Genomic DNA, 17436 nt, shown 5'->3' with positions numbered 1-17436 from the left:
CACAGGGGATTCCAACCAAAGCCCAGGCTCTTCTGTAGGACTAGAAAGGACAAGAGCCAGAAGCATTGGTGCTACCTCACCCAGTGATGTATAAGGTGCACGGGGCAGGTGGCTGGTGAGCACAGACAGCAGAGCCCTGTGTGCCCTGTGTGGGCACCCAGACAGGGTGTGCCCTAATTGAGAAATTAGGATGTGAATGGTTCCCTTGATACGGGTACAGATGTAGATCAGCAGCATTAGAGATGTAAGCTGGCAATAACAACCCAGTTCAGTGGCTCATGTTGTGGCAAGCAGCAAAAAACACGGTGTAGACATGTGCTGGATGAGTTGACTATAGCCATTAAGTTAGATAACTGTTAACTGTTAACTAATTGGCTTTTATAACTGTTGACTCAAAGTGGGCAGTTTTGTACAACCATGTCCAGAACCATCTGAAGTTAATAGTACACCTCATCTCACAGATATTTTTTCCTAGACATTGCATCCTTTCCACTCAAATGAGGACCATTCAACCATAGTAATTCATGCACCCCGTGACCAATGAGCAAAAATATTTTTTAGCAATACTCTGGACATTCCACTCTGGGAACAGATTACATCAAATGCTGCCTTCTCATGAAAATAATTGACAGAGATAAAGAACAGAAATGTAATACTACACAGGGTGAGAAAATGTCAAGAGTCACAGAAATTTCCTGAGCGTCAGAGCTTTTAGCCCAGGAATGCCAGAGGCAGTTTGAACTTTCTTCAGAACCCACCCCAAAATTTAACTTCTTCCCTAAACCCAAGCAGCAGTAATGGAACTTGAAAAGTACTGACCAGGTGAAACAAAGTGAATTCAAGTATAAAAATGGGCAAGTTTTGTCCAAGCACATGCAAATTTATTCATCACATTTTCAGTCTGAACACTGAGGTTTCTATGACCCTTGCTTAATCAGCTGTTTCTCAAAAACTAAATTGCTTGTCAGTAGCTTAAAGATTACCATGTATTCTGAGCCCCTTTACCACAGAGGTTTAGTGATACTTCACTGACAGCTTCCACAGTGTCAGCTTATTTCCATAATCCTATGGCAGATAAGGGGCCAAGGCAATCACCTGAAAATCTGAAGGATTTCAAGAAGCACAAGGCAGCCAAAACTGATTCTGGCCACTTATTGTGATGGCTGTTTGTCAGTCAGGTGGCAGGAATCACATCAGTTTCAGTTGTTCTGCAGAAAGATTTAAAGAACTGTGTTGGCTTCAGCACCTTATTAAAAAAAAAAAAAGCCTAGTCTTAAGGAGTGTTTTTAGAGGCCGAGAGAAACATATTATCTCAAAAATATACTTTCATATGGTGTGAATTTGAAGTATAAAACAGCATTTCAGTGAGGGTTTTATTATATAATTTTGGGAAACAACTGTCCTTATTTATAATTTCACTTCATGCAGCATTGTAGTTTCTGTAAAATTTGCAGAGAAATCAAAATTCATTTACAACTATCACACCCTCATGCATAATCATGACTATAAAAGACACAATTCCTTCACTGAATTCTGATCCTCATAGGTCAATGGGGAGCTTCAAGACAAACTCTTCAGTATTTTAAACATAGCTTTAACTACTTCTTATACAAAGGCCAGGGAATAAAGTTCCTTTGTTATCCACTTTTTCTTTCTTCTCTACTCTTCTTTCCCTAAACCCAAATGCACCATGTCCATATGTTTTTCTTCATGTTGGGAAAATGCTCTAGGCAGACCATTAATATGGCCCCATAAGTTAAGAAAATTTTCTTTGTGAAAGTGTTGGAAGCTGCCTTGCTATCATGATGTTATTTTTCATTGAGCAATACTGCTTCAGACTACACACAGCAGCAGTCTGCTTTCAACTCTACATCTTTGTTTTCTTCTCCTGAGTTGTTGCTGAGCCTCTGACTGAATGTTTCAATGGAAATGGTTAAGATAAAGGTGTTTTTAACAATATATACCTTCTTTTAAAAGTTATTTTTATTTTCTAATATCATTTAAGAGAGTATTTCCTAAGATTTGGGACAAGCTAGTGTAAATGTAGTCACCATATGACAGATGCTACAGTTTGGAGGCAAATCTCTAAGATGTATTTCACCACTTCAAGAGTTTAGGAGCTTTAAATCATCTTGTGGAAGAGTCTGTTTCTCTACTGGCTGTACTGAGAAGCAGTTCTCCCCTTTTTGCCCCTGCAATCCATATTGTAATAACTGACTGATCCCTTCCTGTAAATGCTAAGATTTTCTGTAACTGCTGTGTGTGGTGTGACAAATACCAGGTCCAGGACATCCTTCCCCCACTGTATCTCCAGGTGGTTGTGCCAGCGTGCTTTGTTATGAAAAAAAGCAGCATTTCTGAGCAACAGGTTTGAGTATTCTAATCTTGTTGAAATGCTTGTATTTGATCAACAGTTATCACTTTGGCATAATCGTACCTGTTTCTTCAATATGTAAAATCCTCATGTAAATAACTGGACGTATATCCTGAGTAATTCTAGAATTTTGTCTATTTTATTTCTCTACTATGCATTTCTGGACAGTTATCACAAACCTGGCCAGATATCATGTGTGATGTACCATATATCATGTATCACAATATTATATGGTATATGTTATATGATATAAATGTCAGTTTTTTTATCTGCAGAATAACATCAAAACCATTCCAATTTTCAGAGGTTGGCTGGTATTTTTCCTGCAAAAAAATTGCTTTTATAACAATGTGACAATGTTTTATAACAAGGCCAAATCAAAGACTTTGAGACATTCTTGAAGGAAAAGTTAAAAGGTCAAACCTAGTAACAGTCGAGTTAAACAATAAAGCAGAAGCTGCTCCTCACATCCTTTACCTTGTACATGCAGTTCCTGCTATATTAACTGGGGGTGAAGTCTGTGTGTCCAAGTTCATTTACCAGGAGAAGGTTGCATGTTGCCTAAAAAAAGGTTCAAAAGTTATGAAACAAATATAAACAGACACAGTGTTTCTGAATCTGTGGTACTTATTATCTAGGGTGTAAACATGTTCCAATAGAATGAATCTTTATCATTTGACAAGTGGCATGAAAAACCCTGACCAAAGGAAATAACAAGAACAGATCTTATGAGCAGCAGAGCAGCTGAGGGAGCTGGGGCAGTTTATCTTGGAGAAAGGGAGGCTCAAGAGAGACCTTGTCACTCTCTACAACTACCTGAAAGGAAGCTGTAGCCAGGTGAGAGTTGGTCTCTTCTCTCAGGCAGCAAGTGACAGGATGAGAGGAAATGGACTCAAGCTGAGCCAAAAAGATTTAGGCTGGATACTGTGTTTAATGGTAACATTTTCAGGTTAATGGCTGGACTCAATTATCCTAGAGGTCTTTTCCAAACTTAAAGATTCCATAATTCTAATAAATAATAGGGGTGGTTTTTATCTTATGAAGGGGTTAAACCAGCAAAGTAGTACTGTGGAAAAAACCAATTTTAAAACTACAAAGTAGTTACAAGTTACATGATGCTCTTGTGTATTACTGGTGTAGATATGTTATGTTTGAAAATTCATTAATATACTATATTTTATGGCAAAATTTGTTTCCCTTTTTCTGTGATAAAAAGTCTATTTTACCATTCATCTTACTGAATATTTTCATTAGAAGAAAACTGATAAGAAAGTCAGTTGGCTTTGATACAGTCCTATTTGGTTTGTGTGTAATTTTCAACAAATAATGTACAAAGACCTGTATGGTGAATTGCAAGAGAAACAGTTGATGCCCCAAAACCACTTTCTTCCATCAGTGGATCCAAAAGCATTTTCTTGGTGAAATGTCAAGCTGGATTTTTTCAAGCTCCATTCCTTATCCACAAACCCAGGGCTGCACTCAAACTGGTACTCTTTGCCTTTAGCCCACAGTAATATGGGCTGAGCCCAATCTCCACAGCTTTATCCCATATACCTGACTCTTCACTTGGAGGATTCTGTCACCTTGGCTATAGCTGTCCCAACAACCAAGCTGTTATATCACCAATTTTCAGTTATTTTCTTGCCTACATGCCAGTATTTAATTTATGTCTACAAGTCTGTGGACTAAAATTTAAAATAAGTATTAAAAATATCTTTATGTATTCTTTGATTTTGCATTATACTAAAATGCAGCCCACAGGAAACTACACTTAAACAAGTAGAGATATAATTGGAAAGCACAAATAAATCCAAAAAGCCTTCCACATCTAACATGGTGGTTCAAACACAGGCCAGGTAGGTTGTATGAAAAATGTCAGAGTTTTCAGGTAACTCCACTGACTATAATAGAAACGTTTACATATTGGAAGTGAAATGTGCTTTCAGGTTTTAATGGATGAGGCTGAAAGCTGACTGTTACTTATGGATATAGAAAATAATTATGCTGGTATGATTCTAGTCCTCAGCCTTCTTCATGGGAAATAAATTAAAAACTTTATTGTCAGTTTCAGTAGATAGCTCAAAACCTTTGTAGGCATGGCAATTTAATTTTCCTGCCTCTACATCTTAGTCAAGTCAGAGCAGTAATCTGCAGAACTATTTCTGGTTATACCTTTACAGAGGATTTAATTTCCAGACTGTTGAGACAGCAGTCTCCATGAGCCTGAAATATAAATGAAAACTCTAAGAGAATTTTCAGAAAGCTGTGTTTACTGAAGCTTTCCATGACAATTGCATTAGATGTAACTTTTATCTAAACCCAAGTTCTGTTTACAGCTGTTTACAGCTGCATCCCATCATTGGGTTTTATCAGCCCAAGACAGGCCAAAATCTCTGTCAGGATGTTGAACAGCAATGCTTTAGTTTTGCAGCTACTGATGAATGCGAAGCAGAGTTAAAGTGCATTGTCACTTGCATCTGAAAGTTCTCCTGACATCAACTGTAGGACTTGAACTTGGCTGTGATGAATCACAAGATGTACCAGAGTAAAAGCATCTCTGGGGACTGAAAGGATAAATGTATTTTCTGCCGTCTTTACTCATTGCTGGTAATGCCAAAAGATGATAATATATGCAGTGAATCACATCGGCCATAACTACAAAGGAAACATATTCCATGGTTGGTTAATTCTCAATTGATTCTGATGCTCTGGCCTAAAATAGAGAATAAAAATATGCCACTGATCAAGAGTCTTGTGAAGTCCACACTTGATGCACATTTATGGATGCTATCCAAACAGCAGCAGAACTATGAGAGAAAGGTGGGCAGAAATGGGCCAAAATGGGAGTGGCAAGAAGAATGGTCAAATCCAGGGGTGATTATTTTCCACTCATCAGCTTCTGTCTCCTCTAACCTAAGGGCTGATATAAAAAAACCATCCTGAAGCCCTGGGTTTTGTGGATAAGAAATGGGGAAAAAAAATCTAGCCATTCACTAGCAAGAAAGTGGCAGGATTGGAGAAACTTTGGAGCCAGTACAGCTGTACCCACCGTTCCCTTTCCCTTGGGGTAAAATGCATTTCTGTTTTTGGTAACCCCGTGTTATTTTCAACCCATATTTTATCTTTCACAAAACAAATTAAGCTTTCTCTCTTCTCTGCAGGCAAGAAGGGGATGTGCTGAGAGCTTCTGTTGCTCTGGAGTAGAGTCCTCTTGCTGTGACCTTTGGGGGGCTTGTTTGACGGGTCTCCACACTTATTTCTATGCCTCCGTGAGGCTCATCCCTACTTGTGAAGAATGGCTGGAATACCTGGATCAATATAGAATAGCCAGGTATTTTATATTTATGGTGCATCTGAAATAATATACTAGTACCTCCAGTCATTTGAACTTTGGTATAAACACTGAGAAGTGTCTCTCTTTGCTCTGAATATGATAGCTGGTTAGTGTATGAAAGATGGTTAGAGATACCCGTTCTTTATCTTCACACTGGTAAACTGGGAAAACCATCTCAGTGTCATGTGCTCCAAGAGGAAATACGTATCTGGCAATAGGTAAGGCAAAAGATGGAAAAGGGAATTTCTGGCACAAGGCTGAAAACTGTGCGTCACAGAAAATATTCCCTTGTGCAAATCTGAGGATGCAGCAAAGTCGTGAACTACAGACACTCCGAGCTTGAGATAAACAAAATCCAGTTCTTCGGTTCTAGTAAGCGGAGCTTTAGTCTTCGAGCTACTGCATGCGCCGGGCCAGGGAACAAACAAAACGGGGGGAGGCGATCCCAGACAGAGCTCGCTTTATGCTTCCGATCTGATCTCTCCTGAAGGGAAGGGCAGAGCGATGTAACGCTCCATCAAGAGCAGACAGTGCGGGCTGCGCGCTCGGTGCCGGCGGGGCCGGGGGACGGCGGGGCCCGGGGGGCGGCGGGGCCCGGGGGACGGCGGGGCCCGGGGCGGCGGGCGCGGAGCATCCCCGCAGCCGGGGCGGCATGGCAGCTGCCGGGGAGGAGGAGCCAGCCGCTGACCTGCCGGCATCGCAGCACGGGGCGCATCATCTGCCGGCAATAAATGCTCCCTTCTTCCTTCCCATCTGCGCCGGGAAAGGCCAGGAAAACATAAAATGAAATGATATAATTTACAAAAAAAAAAAAAAAATTGTTTTCAGCAGCAGGGCCGGAGCACGGCGGGGAGAGCCAGGTGCGCAGGGCTGTCTCCGCCGGCGGGGGCGGTGCGTGCGGAGCTCGGCCGGCGCTGCCGCCATGGAACACATCCGGATGCCCAAGGTGGGTCCCGCCGGCATCCCCGCGGCAGCATCCCCGCGGCCCCTCCGGCTCCGGCCCGAGGGAGCCTCGGCCCGCAGCCCTGCGGGGCTCCGTGGGCCTGCAGCTGATGCTGCGGGCTGCTTTCCGGCCGGTTTGCCGCGATTCCTGCCCTGCGGCATGGGCTTGTCGGGATTCTCAGCCCGGCCCTCTGTTACCGCGGGCACTGCCCGTGAGTGCGGGTATCCCCATGGCAGCTGGGTTGCTGCTTCTCGGACGCCTTTCGTGTGCCCCGAGGTTTCAGGCTCGGCGATGAATTGATTTAGTGTTTTTGTGCGTATGTTTCGTCTTTAGCCCACGTAATCCGTCTTTTTCTACAGCTTTCTAAGCACTAGGCCTGTATTTGTTTAACAAAATTGCCACGTTGCTCTAAAAAAAAAAGATACAGTTTTAACATATAAAAGGTTTAGATTAAAAGTAATAACAAAAAAGTGAACCAGAGCAATATGTTAATTCGAAATGGGGTGGCATATATTATAATAAATATTGGGATTTGTTATAATAAATAAATATTTTTGTATTTATTTATTTAATAACCCAACCCCCTGAAAATAAGATTTTATTTGTATTTATTATCAATATTGAATATGATGGCATGAATTTGAGATTAGGGTCTTGTTATTTGCTTATCTTTTTCGGCCTTTAGGTGTTAGGCTGTAAATCTAGTAAGAAGATAGGCATTTATTACAACTGCCTTTCTTCTAATCTCATTTCATTACCGGTTATGTCCCTTTTTGGGAAGGAAGAATTTCAGAATAGTATGGCTGTTCCTCCTGCAGGTAGGTACAATCAGTGGAAGTTGTCTGTACAGATGCCTCTGACCATTTGCTGAAGAATGCTGAAAGCATGAATGAGGAAAATCTTGAAAACAAACTAATGAGGGTAGAAAAATATCCAAAAAATAAATGGTTGTGTTTGCTATGAATGGAAGACCCAGGAAAGTCCCTGTTGCAGGCAATGAAGCTTGTCTGTTTTCTTTTCTACAACCAGGTCCTGGTCCAGAAAATATTACTCTGCATATGTAAAACCCATTTCTGTATCTGATACTGTGAGAAGGCACTGTACCAGTGCCTCAGGTCACTGAGAATCTTGACTCAGTGTGAGGTGATTCTGCAGTCCTGCATCCTGGCAGTCTCCTACATTATAGCTATGCTGAAAGGTATCTGATATAATAGAGCAGTTTAGAATGAATGATTTAAAGGTATAAGGGGTACAAAAATACTTTAAAATTTCCAACATAAATGTAGAAAATGAACATGAGTCACTACTGAAATCCTTCATCTCTCCAGTTACTCCTAAATACACTGAAAAATCAGTGTATCTACAGCTCCCTGACAGAATTGATACCTTTGATTTTTTTTTTTCAAACTCCTCATCTTAAAATAAGTCACAAGTACTTGTTGGGGGTTTTTGTTTTGTTTTGTCTGTTTTTACTGAATTTGGTTTTGATAATTTGGAACTGAACATTAAATGTTTTCCAATGCCTGCAATGTAAAAATAGGTAAGAGAAAGCTCACAGTATCACATGTTAGCCTCTGGTGTCATATTTCCTGACTCCATACAATTTTGTCCTGAGAGAAATTTGGGAAGTGACTGCCCTGCTCTGCAAAGGTATTAATCTCAGAATAATATCACTTTCCTGATTCACAAACTCAGCCACACAGAAAAACAAGATAAATCCCATACTTAGCAAGATAATAAACTTATTAATATCTGAAAACAAAATTCTTAGCCCAAGTAAAAGTTTTTCCATCCAAGGGAGGTCTATATTATGTGACTCCCATTAGATCTAGCAATTGTTTTAATTTTAAGTGAAATATGACTGTGGTGCTTTATGGCTCATAAACATTAAAATTAATCTGATAAAACATAACAGACATTAAAAAAGCAGAAGGTAATTACCTACCAGTTTGATCAGTAGTTCATTAACATAACAACTCCGTGTCAGAGTGACAGAGGAAAGAGAGCATTCAGACCTGGCCACATCCTGCAGCTTCTCAGCATCTGCAGTTGTATTAGGGTCCAGCTCTCCCTAGTTCCATTCGTGTCCATTTGTGGACCTCTCTGCGTGAGTTAGCCAGAGCTCCTTCTAGACAGGATGACACTCTCTGGCTCCACAGCCTGCATGGAAGCAAGCTCCAGAAGATCATGGCTTTACAAAAATTATCTTCTTCAGTCTATTGGAAAGTCCTTCAGTATTGCTTCCTTCTAGCTTCAAGGATTTATTCAATAACAATTCCATGTTGACCTTATCCATGCCTTCACAGTAAATCTTGATCACAACCGTTCACATTCTGATCATTTCAGAGAAATGTCATCAATGACCCCAGGACCTCTTTCCTATGTCCAATCCATTGTTCTGTAGATATGTTTTAGGTTGTTTTTCCTGGAGGTATTTTACCATGTCAGTCTGTGTTGAAGCTCCTATGTGTCTCCTTTGCCCACACAATGTTTAGCAAGACTCCTCTGGAGTAGGATTTCCCACTGCAGAAGCCATTCTGGTGCTTTCCCAACAGGCTGTACATATCCACCTGCTCACACACTATTTGCTGTGCTCTGCCACTCTTGTTCTATTGTTATACTCCTGGGAGAAAACAGGTTGCATATATGATGTATTGTTACCTATGTGTTTTATGAAAAATCCTTTCCTTAGGATTTTTCCTCCTGAGAAGCTGAGAGGCCTCCGGAACAAAGTGTAAACAATGATTATCTGCTGCTGTGGAATGCAACAGGTGGATCTGAGATTGGTCTCATGTGGTTGTTTCCAATTAATGGCCAATCACAGTCCAGCTGTCCAGACTCTCTCAGACAGTCACAAGCCTTTGTTATTCATTCCTTTTCTATTCTTAGCTAGCCTTCTGATGAAATCCTTTCTTCTTTTAGTAGAGTTTTAATATAATATATATGATAAAAAAATAAATCAAGCCTTCTGAAACATGGAGTCAAGATTCTCGTCCCTTCCCTCATCCTGGGACCCCTGTGAACACTGTCACAATGTATGCCTGTATGGACATACATAGGCAGTGTATTTTCACAAGGTAAATGCCATGTATGAAGGCTGTAATTAAATTTAAGAGTTGGAAACCGTCCCTCATTGCTGAATAGAATTATATATAACTCCCATATGACTTTAAAAATTAAAAATTAGTAAAACAAGTGACTGAGATGAGTTTGGATTGGGCAGCAGGATAGGTTAGGATAACTCTCCAAACCTAAAATATGACAAACAGCTCATGGTGTTCAGAAAAAAAAAAAAATCAGGAATACTTCTGAGAAGATTAGAAGCATGTTTTATGAGCATGTGTAGAGATATGTCTGGCCATGGACAGGATGAAAGATGCAGAGCTCTATAGATATGTTTATATCATTTGTATTTGTGTATTGGCAGCAGGCCTACTTAATGGCCTTATAATAAAGAACACATCAGTTTATTCCTGGTGTACTAGCTGTCTTCAGTGGGCTTAGCCCAGAAATTCTTTTGGCTCAGTGTTAACAGAATACTTGGGATGACTTGAGTTGCTGGAGTGCTTTCATTTTTGTGATGTTGCAGTGAGTTACTTCCTTTCAATGATGCCTCTCTCAGGCAGAATTTAAGACTGCTCCCACGTTAATGACAAATCTCTCTACCAGATGTGTTGCTTCCCAGAATAAATTTCTAGCATGTGTAAATGAGCTGTGTGTTTGCTTTTGTTTTTAATCTATTTTCCATAATTCTTACTTTTTAATAAGATTTTTTAACGTGTCCTTTTTCACAAAGTCTCCATCAGGAAACCCATGTAATTTATATCCACTGTATATATGACCATGTAAATGGCAAAACATTTTTCAAGGTGTCTGTCCAGATCAGTAGCAAAATTGAACCCACCATGCCTAGTCTTTACTTTCCTACCACATGTTCTGGGTTGCTGGATCTCCACATTTTTTTTAAGGTAAGTTGGCATATTCTACCACTTCTCTCTGTGTGCCTTCTCTTGAGACAAGGTGTGATATTATAGTTATGTTCTCTGTGTCCAAGCTACAATTCCTTTTGGAAAAGTTTGATTTATTTCAGCTATGTAGAAAGGTGGCAGCAGCCCTGAGGTGGTGTCGGGGAACACCTGGTGACGTGGACTGGTTGTTTCCCCCATTGGGAATGGGGAATGGAGTGCCACAGGCACTTCACTATAGCCCAAGAGTTTGGCTAAACTTGTGCTTAGTTTGCTACTTAGAAAAGGTGGAGGAAGTGAGGCTGGCATGGCCTTTGCCTTTTAATGGTGTTTTGGGTCATCAGGTTACAGCAAACACATTATGCAACGTCTTTTAAGTCCCAAGTTGATTTTCTGCTTTTCGAGTTGTGTGAAGGTGGTTTCTGTACTTTCCTCTAAGTATACAACCTAGAGCAGTGTGTCTTACAATTCAGCTGGTGTTTCCTGATTTCATAAGTGTTTCTCATTTTACATCATGCTTAAAAATTGTTTAGCCTGTTCTGGGTCCAGTAATGTTTAGTGGCTTCAAATACGTCATTCTACTTCACTGCTTTAGTCAAATGATGCATTAAAACATCTACACTAATCCTGGACACGTTTAACTCTGATTTTGTGAGTTATGGATTTTTTCTTATTAATAAATCTTCCTTATTTAGAATGCAATTTAATTTTCTTTGGGTTCCATTTATTCTGTCTTTGTGCTGTGAAAGTTCGAGCCCAAAGGATAAATTTAATAAAAGTGAGCTTTGTAGTATACTATGCCAGAAAATGTTCTGTGGTAACATCAGACTGGATAAAATGAAAATAAGAACTGAAGAAAATGTTCACATATTGTGGGATTGGGCTTAAAATAACTGTTTGGAATTGTGCTATAAAATATTTGTTTTGAATTAGAGTCATCAAGCTGTGGACATCAAGCTACCTTATTAGTGTGAGTTTCAATTTACACAAAATCTTGTAGCAGCCATTATTCTCAAAATATTTAGTCAAAAATGGTCAGAAGTCACACAGACTTTCGTATTTTCAATAATGTGACACTCAATAAAGAGGTAGCTGGATAAAGTCACAGAACAAGCCCTAAAAATCATGGGTAGTCATGTCTTTTAATTTGTTGTCTTGGCATTTATGTCTAAACTGCTAACTCTAAACCTAATTCCACTTGAAAAATAGTACTGGAAATCATTAAGACAGCATGTCTGCAGGGTCCTCTTTGATTTTTTTTTTTTTTTTTTTTTTTTTTTTTTTTTTTTTTTTTTTTTTTTTTTTTGTGCATAGTAGGAGACTGAAGTTGGAATGAAGGATTTGAGAAGTTAGGCTTTGGGGTGGTCAAGGCTGGACTCTCTTAGCCTGCTGTTTATGGGTCCAAGTGGGTGGCATTTGAGCTACTGCTGCCTGTAAACTAAAGGAGTGATCTATTTGCAATAGAAAATGCACACTGACATTTCCTGCTGTGCAGGTGTACTCTGCTGAGAAAAACAGGTCCCTACCACCAGAAAAAGAGTCCTACAAATCCATTTTCAATGCAAATCTCTTGTGGCCTGCACAGCTGAAATGACTTGGTACTGCTGCTCTAAAATAGGCTGCTGAACAGGGCATGGTTTTAAAGGGGTAACAGAAAAGCCTGTATCAAATACAAGAGTTTAAAGATATATTTGTTATTGCTATCCTTTGGCTGCATGCAGAATTGTTTCTCCCTATATATCTTTTCAGAACCAAATCTAAACAAATTTGGCAAATATATTAAGATTTACTGCTTTGGGGAAGCACTGTTTTTCCTAAATTAAAGCTCCTAGATAGGATTTTTAATTGAATACACTTAGTTGCTCTCTTCTCCTTTTCTAGATAAATGAGATCTAATACGGACTGAAAGAGAGATTTTATGTTTGAGCCTTGTGTTACAGTGTTGGCACCATATTGTAATGCTCTATGCTCTTGTAACAGGGTCTTGTTTGCTGCTCCCATTATGCAGCTGCTACTCAGGTGTATCTGATAATGTGGTGCTGACCTCACTCTTTATAGATCTTAGCAGACAACTGTTTCTTTTTTAAGCCAAATTATTAGGTATTTTGTTGTCTGTCTTGCTATTATGAATCATTCATTATTATTTTCTCAGCTCTTTTCCTCCACTTCACTATAGTTCTTTAGAAAAAATTAAACTTGTTTATATTTTTCTTGAATAGTTTCCCCCATCCTGTCAGATTTGCCCTGAGGAAACTTTTTACAATGCATCTCTTGAGGTGTGTTTCCTTAAATTTAATGATTTACTTTTGGCTTTGAGTCTTTTGACATATGCAGCCATCTAACTTTACAGACTGTGCATTATTTTACTGCACTTGGTAGGTCTTTTCAGAGAGGGAAATACAAAAAAGTAACATGCATCAAGAACAGATTTTATGATTCTTATAAAATAGAATGGAAACCACATTAAAAGGCAGCATCAATTGGCAATTCAGTCTTCTTTTATTCTTGCTCCAAGATCATGCAAAAAAGATCACTTATTGTACATTTTGTTTAACAAGTACAACACTACTATCTTTGTGTTGGATAAAAAAGTAACAGCACTTGATCTTTTACATGTAGTCTTTTTTTCACTCTCAGGAATTATGCTAAACACATGGATAGCGGGGGTCAACCAGGGTGAAGAAAGCTCAAATATTCCACTTGGCCTCAAACCATACCAGCTGTGCTCTTTTTTTCTCATTAGGCTCAGGCTTTTGGCTTTCACAAGCTCTTCCCTTCGCTTTTGTCTGCCAGCAGTGCTAAGGCCAGTGAGAATTCTGTCACGAATTCCCAGGATACAGTTTCTTCTTGCTTTCACTCATGTGTGTAACCTCATGAGGAGAGTAGGGAAGGCAGCAGAAATCCCTGGTCAGTCTAGAAGGCCAAGGGGATGGACAAAAAGAAGTCTCAGTAGGGCTAAGTGTGTGCCCCTAGGGCCCAGCCTTGGCTTTGGGTCAGCCTTTTCAGCAGCAGAGAAGTTTGTGGAAGTGGCTTTTCTTTATCCTTGAAGAATCGCTGAAACTCATTTGTGCAGCCAAATTTCACGGTACTTTATCAGCTTATACATGAAACTTGCTTTTATGGGTTGTGGTAGAGCAATGAATATTTCAAGTGTCTGAACAATAGAGAGGCTCCTGAGGATGTGGCCTGAGTGAGGACATTCTCTGCTTGCCTTTAACTGGCAGCTTGCTCCTGGCTGGAAAGGTTTCCTGGCCTTTCTCATTCTTGGGATAAGGAATTAGAGGAGATGACTTAGTCAGGGCTCCTCCTAAAGGAATGGGGAACACTTGGTGGCACTGGAGCTGATCTCTTTTGTTCTTGGCTGACAAATAGGCTTTTCAGCTTCTTCAAGATGCTCAGTGATGATGGGCAGGTCAGCGTTGACCATGGCAGAACTAGCTGTTCAAGTGTCTTCTACTTCAGGTTAGCTGAAGCATAGGAAGCAAACACGCAGACTTAAAACCTATGTGGTGAGAAAAAAAGTTCTTTGAGATTTTTTTTTTCTTCATCATTCAAAATTTAATTTTATTGGAAGATCCTACATTAGAGACCATTTTGTGTCAGATAGCATCTCCATGCTGCACATGAGCTTTGCTGTGACAGGAAGCTCCCATTCTGACCAATCTGCCATACAGTTTTGCTTCTCCTTTCCCTGCTCAGTCTGAGCCCACAGTTGGAACTGATCCTGTGTTTATCTGAAAAATCTTTCCCATGTGGAACTGTGAACAGTCTGAAATAGTAGCAGTAACTTCTGCACTGTTTTGAGATGCTGACGTGTTTGGGGACACTGAAAAAGCTTAAAGAAGTGAGGACGAAGGTTGCATATTCAAAAAGCATTCAAAAATAGGCAGTGCAGTCAAAGCTTATAAAAAAGTTATTTAAACTAAAAATGAAAATAAATTAGGGTACTTGAATATTTTTAGGAGTAACGTTTTGGCACGCAAACTTTTCCAAATGCTTTCAGGGTCATATGCTTGCTGTTCTTCCTTAGGTGGGAGTCCCAGTGAAACTGGTGGGAGTTGTGCCTGAATAAAACTTTGGCCCATGATTTTCCCTAAAATGACATTTTTTTCTTGAATGACCTCCTGGCAACCTTGTTCGTAAGTCATTTGTCATGCTTATTCTCTGAGTAAAAAGTGCCTTCCATCTGTTCTTAATCTGTGTTCCCTTTAACTTCTATTTTTGCCTCCTTTTTTCTGTCATCTGTGTTGCATTGGAAATAGACTTTCTGGGCGACTTTATTTATCTCCATGTAAGTAGTTGTAGTCATTGAAAAGAATCTCCTGGTGGTCTTTTCTTTAGGCCTAGACAGCCACGGTCATCAGGAAAGAAAAATTTAAAAAGAGAAAATATAAAGAGGCAAGAGCTTTGAATTAATTATTTAAATTATGGAAGTTTTACTTAGATGCCCCTCTCTCGACTGCCTTGGCTAATGTTTTCTTTCTAATTCATTGTGGTCTTCCAGCTCTCAGCTTTGCAGATTGTGTTTTCTGATCTGGTCTCTCACACCAGATGTTCATTTTAGGTGAAGCACATATGCATGGTCTATCCTTTTTCCTGTAGGAAATCAAGTATGTCAGTATATAGGAAATTATATATGTCAGTACACATATATTTTGGCAAGTAATGCTGATTTCTCAGCATGCTGTGACTTTTTAGATAGAAAAAAATCTCTTCTCCCAAAGCACTATTACTGTGTGTGCTCCCCTCTTGTGAAAATGAACATATTCCCATTCCCTCTATTCCCAAACTCTCTAGGTTTAAAGAAACTGCTGGAGATGTCTTTCTTTTCCTGATTGGGAGTGTCCAGAAGAAGAAAGAAGGCTCGTTCTCTGAATCCTTTGATCAGCGGAAATCTAAGTGAAATCTAAGATTGAGCAATGTCCCATTATACTGATGGACTAAATTTATCTTTCATAAATATAATACACATGGGGGATAGATCTTAACTTATGTATGCAGGCATGACTAAGAGTTAGGACTGCTAGTTCTAAAAAACCCAACCAAGCAAAAAACCCAACAACAACAACAACAAAAACCCCCCTCAAACCAAAACAAAAACAACAACAACAAAAACAAACAAAGAGAAAAACCCAAAACAAACCCAAACCCCATCTTGTTCAGCAGAGGTCAAAAAAAGCAAGCAATGTTTGAGGAGTTTTAAAAACTAAATAAAAAGCAAAACAGCAAACATCACTGTACCACTCTACAAACTACAGAAAGCTGTTGTACATCCAACCTTTGAATCCTGTTTGCACTTTTAGCCTTTTCTCAGGAAGTAGACCTCATGCAGAATAGTGTGGAAGAGCTTGTCTGGAATAGCTTCCATAAAGGTCACAGCTTTGTAAAGCTGGGCTCTTCACTCTTGGAACACGAGGATGGAGGGAAGGATCTGTAACAGCACGTGTGGCACATAACTGGTGACAGGTTCAAAAAGAGCAGGAGGAAGGGATTTCATTGTAGTGTACAGCTGAAATGTGAAATTCACTCTGAAGGGATTTCATTGTAGTGTACAGCTGAAATGTGAAATTCACTCTGAAGGGATTTCATTGTACAGTGTACAGCTGAAATGTGAAGTTCACTCTGAAGGGATTTCATTGTACAGTGTACAGCTGAAATGTGAAATTCACTTTGAAGTGATTTCATTGTACAATGTACAGCTGAAATGTGAAGTTCACTCTGAAGGGATTTCATTGTACAGTGTACAGCTGAAATGTGAAGTTCACTCTCACAAGGTGTTATGGATGCCAATAAGTTACTGCTATACAAAATGTTATTTAATAAAATGAATGGAATGTAAACACAGTTATGGCTATTAAAAAGTGTGACCTCATCCTAGGAAGGCCCCAGAGCTGGGCTGAGATCCTGAGGGAGCATGAGTACATGCCTGCCTCTCACACTCTTCCCTAAGCTGTTCTTGAGAGACAAACTGCAGGGAGAGGTGAATTTTGATCTCCCTGGTGCAGCCACTGCATTTGCTTTGATGAAATCAGACTTACCACACTGCTCTTACTGCAACTGCTCCTGTTCATTCAGATCCAACCTTTAATTTATTTGTAGCTCTGTATTAAAAGCAAACCCCAGCAAACCACAACCAAAGAGGAGCTTTGTTGGTTAGCATTTTTCAGTCATGAGGCAGTGATTGATGAGTGGGAAGGATGTTACCTAGGAGGTCTGGGAATTCATCCCTCAGCCCTGTGCTGCTGTGTGGATGCCTGTTAGCTTGTGTTTCATGGCCCATGCTAGCTCACTCTGTAGGCTGGGGTGGGTGGTGAGTGTTTTGTGCAAGACCAGTGCCTGTGCAGCAAAGCCCTTGTTGGCTGGACTGCAGTGTAGGGACCTTTCTTCATCCAGACAATGCTGATTTTTATTGGTTTTGTGGGTTCCTTTCAGAAGGGCACTGCCTACATTTTTCTTTTGTATCATCCCTCCTCTTTTGCCTGCTGCTCAATGCGTGCTTGGTTAATATTGTATTTCTTCCATCCCTTCTCAAGCCAATACATGACCTCTGAAGTAGATGGCCCTGGGAAAAGACTTCATCCATGCTTTCTAGCAGCCTTTTTTGTTTAAATAAATAGTTTCATTTTTGTTTAAAACAAATTATAATTGGCCTTGAGGGAGATGACTCTGCTTTAATAATGGTTTGGTTTAAGCATTTTGCTACTAAACTGGCTTATTCTCATTTTAAGGTTTTCTTTATTCCTGTTTTTAAAATAGGGCAATGTATTTGGAATATACATTGCAAGCATGTAATTCTCAGATGCTGGCATTCTGTTTTTCA

At 39.8% G+C, this 17436-nt stretch overlaps 1 protein-coding gene across 1 annotated transcript in view; it reads left to right on the top strand.

Annotated features, from left to right (window-relative positions):
* Window positions 1-6396: 6396 nt before the first annotated feature.
* Window positions 6397-17436, top strand: part of MTMR7 (myotubularin related protein 7) — a gene marked incomplete at its 3' end in the record, with an annotated part of 40691 nt that continues 29651 nt past the window's right edge. Inside the window, exon 1 of the mRNA XM_084203863.1 lies at window positions 6397-6654. Coding sequence (XP_084059989.1) covers window positions 6631-6654 — 24 coding nt within the window. The 5' untranslated portion in view covers window positions 6397-6630. The remainder of the gene's footprint in view (window positions 6655-17436) is intronic.

This window comes from Fringilla coelebs (genome assembly GCF_963513975.1).
Source record: "Fringilla coelebs genome assembly, chromosome: 4".
Lineage (NCBI taxonomy): Eukaryota > Metazoa > Chordata > Aves > Passeriformes > Fringillidae > Fringilla > Fringilla coelebs.
The sequence above is the reverse complement of the archived record's forward strand: the minus strand, read 5'-3'. Positions and strand labels throughout refer to the sequence as shown.